Source organism: Rissa tridactyla, chromosome Z, assembly GCF_028500815.1.
Source record: "Rissa tridactyla isolate bRisTri1 chromosome Z, bRisTri1.patW.cur.20221130, whole genome shotgun sequence".
NCBI lineage: Eukaryota > Metazoa > Chordata > Aves > Charadriiformes > Laridae > Rissa > Rissa tridactyla.
The window spans coordinates 1559594-1573565 of NC_071497.1; the positions used below are offsets into that span (position 1 = coordinate 1559594).

At 40.9% G+C, this 13972-nt stretch overlaps 1 protein-coding gene across 5 annotated transcripts in view; it reads left to right on the forward strand.

Annotated features, from left to right (window-relative positions):
- SKIC3 (SKI3 subunit of superkiller complex) overlaps positions 1 to 12563 on the forward strand; it is a 52652-nt gene extending 40089 nt beyond the window's left edge. For 2 of the 5 annotated variants that reach the window (XM_054185463.1, XM_054185464.1), the window contains exons 36-42: positions 1097 to 1225; positions 1857 to 1978; positions 4039 to 4197; positions 6896 to 7048; positions 8883 to 9013; positions 10640 to 10763; positions 12259 to 12563. In XM_054185463.1, the coding sequence (XP_054041438.1) occupies positions 1097 to 1225; positions 1857 to 1978; positions 4039 to 4197; positions 6896 to 7048; positions 8883 to 9013; positions 10640 to 10763; positions 12259 to 12336 (896 nt within the window). In that variant the 3' untranslated portion in view covers positions 12337 to 12563. Of the gene's footprint in view, positions 1 to 1096; positions 1226 to 1856; positions 1979 to 4038; positions 4198 to 6895; positions 7049 to 7311; positions 7431 to 7456; positions 7552 to 8882; positions 9014 to 10639; positions 10764 to 12258 lie in introns of those variants that run through there. The other 3 variants (XM_054185465.1, XM_054185466.1, XM_054185467.1) reach the window with 3 other exon arrangements.
- The last annotated feature ends 1409 nt before the right edge of the window (positions 12564 to 13972 follow it).

A 13972-nucleotide genomic window follows, 5' to 3' on the forward strand; every position in this document is an offset into this window, starting at 1 on the left:
AAAAAAAATCGCCGAGTTTTGAGGCTTGTTCTGAAAACTTGTGCAATTTGTTAATCCCTCGCAGGAGAAGAGGGATTTTACTTTGTATATTAGACAGAAAAGAAAGACACGTGTTCCCTCAGAGTCAGCATGCTACACCAAGCAGAAGAGATTTATTCATCTAGCTTGAGAAATTGGGTTAGAAATGTTCTGTTACAACATGCTGGTTCTAAACACAGGCAACTGTTCACCTATTACTAAATGGTGATCTTCATTAAATGTATGAAGTGCAAATCTAGTGGGGTTTTCAAGTGATAATATGCACTTGAAATGCCAAAACATTGTTTCTTCTGCAGTAATTTTGCTCTGATGCCTTAGTGTGGCTGCAAGTTAAAAATTTCAATTACTTTCGTACAGGTACACGCAAGACTATGACCGCTATTCACTAGCGGTCTACTTTTGCACGACCAGTTAGGTTTTGCAAGGCTTCATTAGATCTTTAAGCTTTGTTTCGTTTTACTGGCAAAATACATTCTCTTTGGGATGAAATTTACATGGGTGAAATTTTCAGCTGAGCTCTGTCCAGTTCAGGACAGAGACTGCTCTTGCCAGTCATGGTTGCTTGGGCAGGGTAAAGCTGACGCTGAAATTAGCAGACACTAGAAGTCGTCAGCTATGGCCGTAACTGTCATGCTAGTGATCGGAGAAGACTGAATCTGTGTGACTGAAAGCTGTGGGTGGCGTCTTGGGAGTTTTGCTGCCACTGTTACACAGCACTAACTGATTGCCAGGTTTAATCTGTGCAGTCAGAAGTAAACTGGCAGCTTCAGGTTAGCACACCAGTGGCTATGTGGAAAATATGTTACTTGGCTTTAGAAACAGCATCTTGTAATTTGAAGAATCTTAGTAGTTAGAGGCAAATAGTTATCAGCTGCCTTGGGCTGAGCTGATGTAAGGGTCTGATTGTATTACTTGCCTTGTTCTTGCTATCTTTTATTTACAGCATGTAGTTCCATTGATGGCTGTGTTTTTATACTTAGTCTGGTAAAGACCATTCTAAATGAACTACCAGCATATATAGAATGGGCATGAGTTACCTTTAACCATTCTTTTCTAGATAATCCTGCTGCCTGGGCAGTGCTAATGGCAGCCTGTCATGCTGAAAACACCGTAGTCTGTCTAACTAACACCCACCCAAAGCGAACGGATCTCGAGATGACACTTGTATCTACAGTTTCAGCCAAAAGTAAGCTACACGAATTCTCAAGTTAGAAAAATAAAATAAAATGGAAATGCTCTAAGAGTGGAATACTCTTCTGAATTTCAGAAATTTGCAAATAAGCTGAGAATTGCTTAGTAGTAGTTTCATCTGTAACTGTATTTTATCACATAAAAATGCTAAATCCTAATGCACAGCTAGGGTTAATTACTTAATCTTAGCTTCCTTTCCTGTCCAAAGCCTCAAATGCTTTTTTAAAATAGCACTTCTGAACTCTGATGCCTAAATGGGTGGATGAATGTATTGCAGCACGGGAGCACTGTGTACAAGGGAAGGCTGAAGCACTCTTCAGTTCTATAACTTTTCCAGTATAGGGATAACCTCAGCCTCAGTCTTGCTCAATGTCCGTAGTGTTTTGAAAACTGGTATTAAAATTCCATGTTTGATTGATTATTCTCAAACCGTGAACTCAAATTGTGTATTCTTTTGTCCACTCTTGGTTTTAATTTTACCATCTCTTAAGGTTCCTACTAATGAAGGAAGCCATGTCAGGTTAATACTCCTAGAAGTTCTCCCTTACCAGATCTAGAGCATGTGACATGGTATGGCTCTACAGCACATACAGTAATCTGGTTAAGTGTTTTATCTGTTTTTGCAGCTGGAAAAAATAACCTTCCACATAATTATATCCGCAATCTTGAAGACTGGTGTCTGTGTCAAGCTATTACCAGTCTAGAGGAGACTGGTAAACTCTCAGAAGCTGAAGCTCTTTGTACCAAGGTATGATGGTATCGTACAGACAGATTATTGTAGAATTGTATAGAAATCATGATTTGTGTGCACTTTACAAAAAGGTATTTTTGGATTAGCAACTGTCTGTTCCATCAGAGCTACAAGATGCAATGTTTTTTGGCATTTTCCCCCCTCTCCAAGATCCTTAGCGCTGTTTGCAACACCAAAACTGTGTTAATAGTTGAAACAAGCAGTGCATGACATAGTATCATAGAATCATTTAGGTTGGAAAAGACCCTTGGGATCATCGAGTCCAACCATCAACCCCACTCCACAAAGTTCTCCCTTACACCACGTCCCCCAACACCACATCTAAACGACCCTTAAACACATCCAGGGATGGTGACTCCACCGCCTCCCTGGGCAGCCTATTCCAGTGTCTGACCACTCTTTCTGGGAAGAATTTTTTCCTGATGTCCAGCTGAAACCTCCCCTGTTGCAGCTTAAAGCCATTCCCACGTTGTCACATGACAACGTGAAGTCTGCCCTTCCTGTCTTTATTCATTAACCTAGTATTAAGCAAGACGTTATAGAAATTCAAGGCAAGAAATCCAGGTAGGAGACTTGCAGAGGACTTAAGTGTCTTCTGCTTTGTTGTGTTGGTACTCCATTTCAGAGCCACAGCTGGATGCTACAGGTTTAATTATTAAAAAGAAGAGTCTTGAGGCAACACAGCTGGGGAAGGGGAATGGGATGTTAACAAGCCTCAAGTATGTGGATCCTTGTGTGTTTCGTGTGTTCATGAACAGAAGACTTGGCAAAAGATTAGCAGAAAAACAGTTGGACTCAGCAACACACATAAGCTCCTTGCTTATGGCATTTCTGTATTAACGGGGAAGGAGTTTAAAAAACCCAACAACCACTATCAATAAAAAAATTAATTCCATGAACATGCTGGTTTTCTAGGAGGAAGTACTTTCTTGTCTCTTCGTTTGCTTGGTGAGGAGGTGTTTTCCTTTTTTGGCCAGCATGTCTACTGACCTGTCGTACATTAAGAAGGATCGGAGATTTCTAAACATACCAAGGTGGTATTGTTTGGTTTTTGTTAGATAAATAGCTTGGGGAGAGCACAGTCAGTGACTGCAATTTGTGAAGAACCAAGAGTTAACACTCCTTGTACCACAAACTCCCATTGACAGTTTTGGACCCCAGGATTCTCAGAAAGCAGCGTAACTGGGTATGACGGTCAGGCGCTGCAGTCATTCAATTTGAGACAGGCAATGTGATTCCATACGTATTAATTGGGGAAAATTGCAGCAAATCCTAGCACCTACCACTATGTTTGAGAAGGTCTCTGCACGTCCACGTACTCTTTGCAAAGTGGCAGCTTGTTAAGGACCCACAAACAACATATTTTGTTTTATAAAAAAAATGGGTGAAAAGTACAAGTGTTGTTTCTTATAACAAATCTGGTTTGAGTTATAATTCTTGGAAGTATTGTGATTTGAACAGGTAAAATAACATGTAATATGACTTGAAGAAGCTCTATATGCTTCACCTGAGAAGGGTAGTGCAACAGATGGCTGTTTTTCTGTCTTTACTTTTTTGCATGAGTTTGTTCCGAAAAATACTGTATCTGCTGTTATTGAACAGGAAATGTTTAGTAAAGTGCTTCTGTTCCAGTGTGAATAAAGCAGCTTAGCTGGGAGAACTGAAATTGCTTGGAACATACTCAAGGTCACTTTTAGCAACAGGACAGGTTTTTGCTTCCATTAGCCCAAATCTTGTAATGATTGTGAAGCCAAAGGAGAACTAGAGGTCTGCCATTTACCTATCTATCTTTCGGAAACTTCTAAGGCTACGACAGGTACAAAATTTAAAATAGAATTCAAATGTATTTTGAGGACAGAAAAAACGTTCCTATTTTCATGTGTCAATTTCTGGAACACTCCTTTCTGTAGAGTAGGAGGAAAATGCCATGTTGCAGGCATCCTGAGAGTGCTTGCAATGCTGTTTTCTGTAAAGATCGAAATGGAAGAATCAAAGTATCTTCTGATATTTGGAAATGATACTTCTGATAATCACGTTGCGCCTTGTTTTGGTTTTAGGGTTTAAAAAGCTGCCCTGAGCACCCAGCTCTGTTTTTGCTTTTGAGACAAATTCAGTGTAAGCAGCTGTTGCAGTCTCACAAAGAGCTTCCAGACAACGTCCTGGAGGAGCTTCACAAGACAGTCATGACCAGTTCAACTTCAGTTGCAGCCTGGCAAGTAAGTGTGGATCCTCTCCCTGACTTTGGTGTGCTGCTCTCAGCGCAGTATGCACTGTAAGCGGCTGAGAGTTTGTTTCACTGTTCGCTTTTATTTGTCTGCCAACAGCCAATGACAGAAAAAAACGCTTATGTTTAGTCCTTTATAAGGTTTAACATTATGCTAATTTTCTTTATTAGTTGAAGTAATAAGGACAGTTCATAAGAGCAAGCAGACACAGAGGCGGGAGAATTACAAACTCGAGATAAACCCCTGGCATGTGTGTCTTTAGGGATCTGTGGCTTGGCATGTGAGCAGAAACTGGTGAAATGTTTCATAACCCATACGAATAGATGGAAGCAAATGGTTTCCTAATGTACAATTCCTTATTCAGGGTCTGAAAACCCGGGTAAGTCTCTTTCTCCATAATCTGATGTCAGGTGTCACCGTTCTTTTGTGTAAAGTGAGACTGCAGGGAAGAGCAGTCACTCCCAGTAACAGCGTTCACTCACTCCCTTCCATGGCATCACTAGAAATCATTTTTAGTTTAATATGAAGGCGCTATAACTTGCTTCATATGCTGCTTCTGTGAGACAATCTGAGAAGTCTGTCTCACACATGCCAAGAGATCTTTCTGATGATGCAGCACACTTATTTATTTATTTCCTAACCGTTGCTGTTAGATACGGTTACTATCTTCCTTTACCAGTGTTAGCAGCATGTTGTTTAGAAAAACTCCTTGAACTTCTAGAGTCCTTTCTGTAGTTATAGGATTTATGGTGCTTCCTCCGCCTGCTGAAAAAGTAAAGCCTTGTTTGTGGTAAGATTCACTAAAGTAGATTTCAGTCTTAGAAAATCAGTGCAAGGCTGCTGTGGAGGTCCATATCTCACTTGTTCCTTGCAGATTATCTTCCCTTCTGCGACATACGAGTATCATTTGTGGAAAGGTGCTTTTTTGATGCATTTTTCTTTGGCTTCTGAGGCTTTGTCTCTCTGAACTGCAGAACTCATTGGGATTGGATTTGCAAAATACAGGGCCATGCAAGACATGATTGTATCCCGTTTTAGTAAAATGTTTTGAAAATGGAATTAGGGCTTACATATATTCTTCAAGCATCCCTTGCATAGCCAAGTGTCATCATGCCTACAAGCAGGGAGAAGTGAGCTGAAAGCGTGTGTGTCCTGGGGGGGGAGAGAGTTGTTTTGTTTTTTTTAAATCCAGGCCACAGACAAGATAGCTCTGAGGAAGATCTTTTCAGTCTTCAATTAAAGAAGATATTTTTCAGGGCTTGGATAGCATTCTGAAAAAGCCTGGCTGCTACATCTGTTCCTAATGGATAGATCCATGCTTTTATGTTTTCTGGCTTTAGACTTCCTAGGAGTTTGATAAATGTTTTGTCTTGCTCAGAAGTATCCATCATGATGCCTTACAGTTTTACTAAGTTAGAAGGGCCGTTAATTTGCTTTTTGCTTAAGTTTTTGGCTTATTGGTTGTTTTGCAAGATTTAGGAGTGCTGCTGAACTCCTGATCTGATAGCTGCTCTCCTTTTTGTGCTGCAGCTTACTAGAAAAATAGATAAAAGCTGAACTGGCAGAGCTGCCATTGTGCTTTTCTACGAGGGTTCTCTTCTCCTTCACATCTTGAGTGCTATGTATCTTCAGCAGCAAAGAACTGAGGCCAAAGAAGGCTTTTTTTCCTGCCTGGAATGGCCTCCTGAATGGATGTTTTACCTTACAAAGCAGTCCTGCAGCTTGATGTCAAGGATGCAAAATCTCACTAGTGCTAATAAATGCTTTCTGCTGTGTCTCTTCTTAATGATAAATAACTTAAAGGGTTATGAATTTTGCCCTTTTTAACACCAGTCAGTCTTTAGCTAGGAAAAGCCCAAGGACCTTTGCTTAAAAGCAAGGGAATTGGTTTTTTAATGTTTCTTGGTTTGCTTGGTAATCCAGCAAAGAATATTCCTAAATGTGGCTTATGCATCTTGGTGCATATTGTGTGCATGTCTGGGATTTGCAAACTCGTGGCTGCGTCTGCTTCAAAAAATGTGACATGACGACAGAATTCAAGAGGGAGGAGTTAGAATCCTTTTCCTTCTCTTCATGAACAAATCCAGGACATCTTGTACTGGTGGAGCAGGCAGCAGGAGCATGAAACTCTGCACAGATCCCAGTGTCTACTTCCTTTGCCCATCGGGCTCCTCCAGGATGACCCTGTGGGGTCAGAAGCTGTAGCACAAGTATACACCCATCGTCTGAGTTCAGGCTCACATTGCAATATCTTTTGTGTTCCTAACATTACTCAGATGGTCAGGAAAAACCTTTGTTCCAGAGGAAAAATTATCTTTTCATCTCTACAGAACTTTTAGAGTCAAATGAGGCACCACACAATGTTGTTCTGGTCCGAAGGGTGACTTTCACAAAGCCAGTCATGTTATTTGTTCACCTGTGTGCAATCTCCAGATTAAGACATCTGTCAAACAGTTGTCCTTGGGTGGTCAAGGGAACTCTGAAATAAGTTACTGTGGTGAGATGTACTGCCAGCTCATTTTCCTGCAGTGCAGTGGGCAGTTTGTTGTTGGAATGAGGGCTGGGTGGGTGGTGGTGTTTTAGCTAATAGCGTGCTGTGGTGCTCTCGTAAATTGAACTAAACGATATTAGCTAATGGATGTGTGTTTTGGTGGCTCCATGACTGATTTTGTTGGATGCTTATTTTCAGTGGCTGGCAAAAGTCTATCAGTCTCAAAGAATGATGGTTGGAGCAGAGATGTGTTACAGAAAGAGTCTGCAGTTGGCGTCACAGCAGGGCAGCTGGAATGGGAAGTTGTCCAGCCTGCTCAGGCTCGCTATGCTCGCACTGGAAGTCTACATGGTAGGATAATCAAAATTACATAACTGCATGATTTAATAGGAGTTCATGGGATGCAGGGCTTCTGCAGTCTTTAAATGAAGCCCCTGTTTAAATGAGTTTGCATTTTATGAATTGCAACTGGAGAATAAAATGAGACTGCAAGAGGAGCAGACTGTTTTTGGAATGTCTCTTTGTAAGAGAGGTTGCTGTAAAATAATCACGTAGAACCACCGTGTACATAAAGAAGCTAACTTGTTCAATAAGTTTTATTTCTCTAATAACAGATCCAGTTTGATCATCCAAATTGATGTACCCTGCAATCTCTGTCCTCCTGTTCAGACAATTGCCTTAATAAACATTTTTCCTGCACTGGTGCATGGAGACTTCAGTCAAGTTTCAAGTAACTTTGTGCTGTATGGTCGTTTCTAGATATGGTGCCTTGCCTTGAAGTATAAAGACAATCTAAGGGAAGTGTACTTTGTGGTATAAAGAAAATTATTGTACTCCTTGCACCGAGGGGCCAGGTGAACATAATTCACATTCTTGGCGAGTGTCTGTTCTTTTTAAGCATTGTCACTCTAGAAACTTGAAGTGCACTACCAGACTTCTTTAAAGCCTGGTGTAAAGTAGATACTGCTGTGATCTTGCCTAACTCTTTTTCATGTATTTTAACAGATGGTTGAGCTAACGGCCATAATCAAAATCAGGCAAAGTAACCCCATATATCCTGAGTGCTTATATAAGAAAAGGCAGCCAGTTTTACCAAGGATAAAGCTGCAAAGCTGTTGCTTCTGGTGGGAAAAGAGAATCCCCCTCAGTGTAGACGAGTTTCTTTCTCACAAGCCATATGCTTCAAATGGCACAATTTGTCAAGTGACAGGATTTTTTCTTCCATGATTCTTCCATGCGTTTTCCAGTGGTCTGCTTCCTGTTTCCTATAGCTCTTAAATGTCTGCACAGGTCGCAAGGTACCCTCTAGCTTACTTAATACTACTTCTTCAAATGCTGGCCTGAAGTGCCTGAGAATATACAAGACTTTGTTTAAAAATTTAATTAGTACAAAATTGATTATCTCATCTCTGCTTTTTGCATGAGCGGAGCGGCTGATCATTGTATTTCTGTTCGGTCTCTCTAATCTGCACTGGCTTAATAAAATGTGCAAAGGCCTGATGAAAACCTTGCTCAGATCCAACAAAGCTCTCTGTTTCAAAATGGCTTGTCTCCCAATTATCTGTCCAAATGAAAGTTTGGGCACCCCTTCAACTGCAGGGATTTGAATGCTATCTTGACACAATGGGGGTAACAAGATTTTTCTTAGGCCAAAAGATACAGGGATTTGTTCCATAGTTGGTGTATTAGGTAATTGGGTACATGGGATGAAAATTTACAAGGTGAAGAGCAAACAAGGGTTTCTGATTAAAACCAGCATTACTAAAATATGTATGGAAAAAATAAAAAGATTTGTTGCATAAATGATCAAGTGGGATGCTGGCAAGGCTGGTCCTGGAATGTTTAGCGTGACTTTTTCCAGGCTTTTCTAACCACTGTTTGTTGTTGTTTTTAATTTTGGTTCGCTTTTTTAAAGAAATCTCTTTCTAACCTGCCAAATACTTTACATAACTCAGAACAGCTTGAATTAAACCTGCTCTCTAAAAAGCTGCAAACAAAAACTGATTACACTATGCACTACAATAAAGCCCTTTCTTTTTTCTCTTTTTTCTCTTTTTTCTCTTTCTCTTTTTTCTCTTTCTCTTTTTTCTCTTTCTCTTTTTTCTCTTTCTCTTTTTTCTCTTTCTCTTTTTTCTCTTTCTCTTTTTTCTCTTTCTCTTTTTTCTCTTTCTCTTTTTTATCACAGGCTGATGTCTCAAATGAGCACTGGCCATCCTTGGTTCAGGAGGCAACAACTGAAGCTTTGAAGCTTTCTTCTTGCCCCCTGGCAGCTCTCCTACAAGCCCTGCTGCAGTATAATCGCAAAATGGGAGCAAGGTATGCATTATCTGTTACGTTTAAATGGAACACGCTGTCCAAAAGTACAGGTGGTCATTATCCCCAGATCTAACTCCAAGAACTAAAAGAAAATTGAAAACAGGAATTAATTCTGGAAGTAGTATGGCAGTGAAAAGGGAGAGGGGGGAAGGGGTTAGTGGTGTGTGGAGAAGGAAGCAGCAGAATCTTCCTCTTTTTCTCAAAAAAACTATAAATAAGTTAATTAGGAAGTCTATACATTTATCAGACATGTTGTTAAATAACACAGTGGAAAAAAATACCACTACCCTATCTACTGCTGGGATTAATTTTGATCCTAAATTGGGCTCCCAGTCAAAGTTCGTGTTCATTCCTAAACAGCCAGGTGCTCATTGTGGCTTTTTGAGGAAGGGAAGGAAGATCTGGGAGAGGGCGCTTGGAAGCCTCCTACTTTGTGAGTTTGGTTATTAAGTCTAGTTTGTCTTTTACAGTAATTTTCCTTAAGCTACGGAAAACTGGAATATTCTTGACGTTTTTGTTCAGTAATTTGACCTGGTTTTACAGATATTTCTAACAAACTGGCTTACTTTCTCTGTGGGCTTTTAAAAAGATGACAGGCAGCCTGTGATTGTGACTATTGTGGATTGTAACAAAATTGGGCTGAAAACTTATTTAATCCCTTAATATCAGCCTTAATACAATTTCAGATATTAACTTAGGTGAACAGTAAGGTGTGTCACAAGATATAATTGATCTGCCTAGGTGCTTCAAAATCCTGAAACAAGAAATTAATCGTAACTACTAATAGCAAACAAAAACCAGATGTAACCTCTCAACAGCCTGTTCAACACAGTGTACTGGAAAATCACATTGCTTACACAGGACAGAATTCTTGAAACAAGAGCCGAAGCTGGTGGAGCACCAGTGGGTGAATATGACATCCATAAACTCAATTGCCAGTTTTTACCAGATTTCTAATTTGAAAATGTCTCAGTTAGCTGTAAGCTGATGATGTTGGAAGGGAGTATCAGCCAAATAGAATTTTAGATTTTGTGTACCACTTTATTCCAATTTCCTTCTCTCCTGCAATTTCACCTCTTGCCTCTGTGTTTGCAGGAACTGCAGGACCTTTTGTGGGTGCCTGGATTAAATATATTTGTCTGTAACATTAAATTTTCTTGGGATCATTAAGATTTATTGTGCTACCTGCTTCTTTCAGGTGCACTGTCTTCCAAAAGATGTGTTTCATAGCTCTTGAGAATACCTGCTGCACTTATTCAGCAGATCACATACTGAAATCAGAGATTATGCTGAGATCACAGACAGTCTGGTGTTTATCATGTTACAGCAGCAGTTGTAAAATCTGCCGTGTCAATCTAATTTGGGTTACTTGCAAGTTAAAGCACTAACTTGAGTGTAGTATGTTAAGCATAACAATGGCGGCAGTCCTCCTTAGCGTTCTAGATGCAACTGGGTAGGAAACAAAGGAATGCACAATTCTGCTCCCTCACTTTCTTGGGCGGTATGGAAGTAAGGACCTGCCATATATTGCTCCTGATAATTGTCACTTGCTCTGGTATACTGGTGTGTTACATTCCACCTTGTCAGTTGCATTTGATTTGGGTGATGTTTTGGTTATGCTTCTAGGGAGACTCGTCGAATGTTGGAAAGAGTGGTATATCAGCCAGGTAATCCAGAAACCATAGTGTCAGTGGCACGCTGGTACCTCCTGCAACATCTGTATGCCAAAGATGATCATGAATTAATACACGTAAGTCAGTCCATTTTATACAGAAATTCAGCCTATTGACGTTGAATATTGTGCTTGCAACTTGGAAGGCGGGTAGAGGGAGCGTAGGGAAGTGCTGGCTTGCCGGCTCTAGAGGTTGCAACGTTTAAGGATTCCGTACTGACAAAAGGTACCTCAATTTTTGAAATTGCATCCAGTTTCTTTGATAGTCTTCCATTCCTCCATGCAATACTATTGAAAAACAAATGGTAAAATCTCTCTCTAATCCAAACTGGCAAGAATTCTACTAGTGACTCTCCAGTAGACATGAAGACCATTTTATCAGAATTTTACCAGAACACATTAATGCACTAAAAATGTTAGTCCTAGCCTGGCTGGAACAGCATGGTGTCCTTGACCCAAAAGATCTGAACAGTGGAGTTCTGTACTTAAGATTTTTATTATTTCTGTAATGGCACATTGTTTTCAGCACATAGTAAGTGGTACCTTAGTTTCTTTTGATAGTATTTCACAAGTGGATTTGGTCAAACTCACAAAGCCACATAGCTCTTTCATGTGGTGCAAAGAGGGGTCATTCATTTTGACTTCTGATTGGAGTCACTTTGCTGCTCAGACTCTGAATACACTCACCTAATAATCTCCTCGCTGCTGCCACTGGCACAATGAGCTTTTTTGCCCAGATTAAAAGCTGTTCCCTGGTGAAATGTTGAATCCGTAACAAAGTAGGTTTGGAGGTACAACACATTAAGCAGGCTTGGTGTTGACAAAAATCTGTACACAGACACACAGGTTTATAAAAAAGCTAGAATTAATGAGTTCAGATGGTCCCAATATGATCTCATTATGCCTGCCTCTGCACGGTGATCTGTATTCTGTCAGAGAGTACAATAAAAATAATGGCTAGGGTAAAGATTTGCTTGATTCTACTTCATGGTTTTCCTTTTTCATGTGTATAATGTGATTGGATTACAAGAGAAGTGCCAGAAGCTTCATGAACATCTGTGAACATTAGGCTGCCATGGGAGCTTTCTTAACTAGTAGAAACGCTGGAAACAGGAGGTGTGGAAAGTAAATCAAAGAGGGGTAAATTTGCATGGGGAAGGCAAAAGGGTGCCTTGGCAGTTTTAAGTAGCTGAGGAGAATGCTCCTGTTTGGCAAATGTCGATTTATACAAACGTCCTCGCAGGAGGCAAGGGAGAGGGGTCTCGCGTAGCTCGGCTTGTTTCATTGCCAGCAGGTGACAGACTTGTCAGACCTGGTCTCAGCCTCAGGTGGCCAGGGATGCTGCTGTAGCCCATTGCGATTTAGCAAGTCGCTAGAGGGTGGGGTGTTTACGTGCCCGATGCTTTGAGGAAGCTGATGCGTAGTGTTTGATATTTCCTACCTGGGCTTCCGCGTTACCTTCTCTTCCAGGGAAACCGCACAGCAGAAATTAAAATGCGTTTGAGATTGCCAGTAAAGTACTAACAGTAAAATATTAAATTTTCAGTTCTTCGTTGTTTGTTTTTCCCGGCAGGTGCTTGTAGAAAATGCCAAAGCTAATGGAGATGTTCGAGCTCTGGAACTAAATGAGAAATTGTCAGCAAGTGCCTAGTATGGACTGTCTCAAGTGAAAAATCTTCTATTCACACAACTTAATCAGTCCATCTTCCAGGAGCTGATGGGGTTTGGGCTTTTTTATTTGTTTTGTGTCTGGTTTTGTTTTGTTGAAGCAACTGCAACCTTGTCTTTCGTTTTACTTTTTCTTGAAAAAAAAAAAGGAGGTTACTTTCTTATTGACATGGGTTCCACCATAGAAATACGCTGTATTTGAAAGGAAAACTCTGAATTTTGCTATTCGTTTCTTCCTCACTGAAACTTCAGCGCTACTCGCAATGAAGAGTACTTGTCTGCGTCGGCCACACACGGAAGTACAATATTAACTGCATTGGCAGTGAGGCAAGGTGGTTTTGGTGCAGAATGTTACCAGTTAAGCAGCAGCAAACTTCTCTTCCAGGTATTGTAAGACGTTCAGAGATTTAAAATGCCCGTATTCCCCTGTGTCGTGGTTTAACCCCAGCCAGCAGCTAAGCACCACATTAGACTCTTGCTCGCTCCCCCACTCTGATACACTTCATTTTGCAGTTGAGACACAAGTCCACTTGGAACTTCATGTATTGTGTCAGTTTATACTTTTTTAATTTTACTTTTTCTTTTAGCTAATTACAGCAGTGTATCCTCTTGACTGCAGGCTTCCGAAAACATTCCCATCAAGAAAAGCTTGTGATTGTCAGGGACAGGGCCATATTTATAAATGTGTGTAACAGGCTCTATTTAAGTCTTGATAATTCTGCTGCTGACTGCTTAATTGGATGAATCATGACAGTGGTTCTTAAGACGTGATGTTATTTTGCCTTTATGTACGTGAAAATAAAAAAAAAAAAAGCAATTATTCTAATCTGTTAGCGTTACTATTGGGGATTTTCAAGCTGTTGACAAGAGTCACGATAGCTGTTCCCTTACTGGTTTGAAGTTTCTTAAAATTACTCTCTGTCCATCAAAGTCTTATGGTGGCTCATGATGGTCCCTTATTGCAGAGAAGAAAGGGTAATTCCAAGGTCTGCAGTGGGGCTGCGTTGGACACACACTTGGTTTTGTGCTTAAAGCCAGCAGGATGCCAAGCTGGGGTGTGTGGGACCTGCGTCTCTGTGACTGGCCGCGATCTCCGGAAAGCGGGTGAGAGCCACCGGCGTGACGCTGTCACTTCAAAGAGGAAAACTAAGCTCTGTAGGCTGGGGTTTCTACTCTGGGGAGGTGAGTAGAAACCTCTCTGAATGGCAAGAATCCCTCCTTGTCTCCCACACTTTTGTTCTCCCACCCATCTCGATGCAAAACACCTTCCTTAAAAAGGCATTTTTTGGTAAATTTAGATCAATTGTGGTTCCCTTCACAGCCTACTGTCACATAGTCTTGAACTATCAGTAGCTGCAGATGTTAGAAGGGAACGTTGCAAAAGCCAGGCTCGTGACTCTCAAGACGAGCTGTAACTTTTTTTAGCTTGCTGCTATTAAAAGCCTGGAAAAGTTCTTGCAGCCGATAGTTTCGTATCCTCGCGTATGGTCTTGATATTTGTGCCTCCTACTCTGGTGGTGGGAGAGCCATCATCGCCCGCCTGACGGCAGCACAGTCAGCAGCTGCCTGCCCTCGTTAATGCCTTCAGCAGAAACGCTCCTACGTGAGCGTTAGCCTGT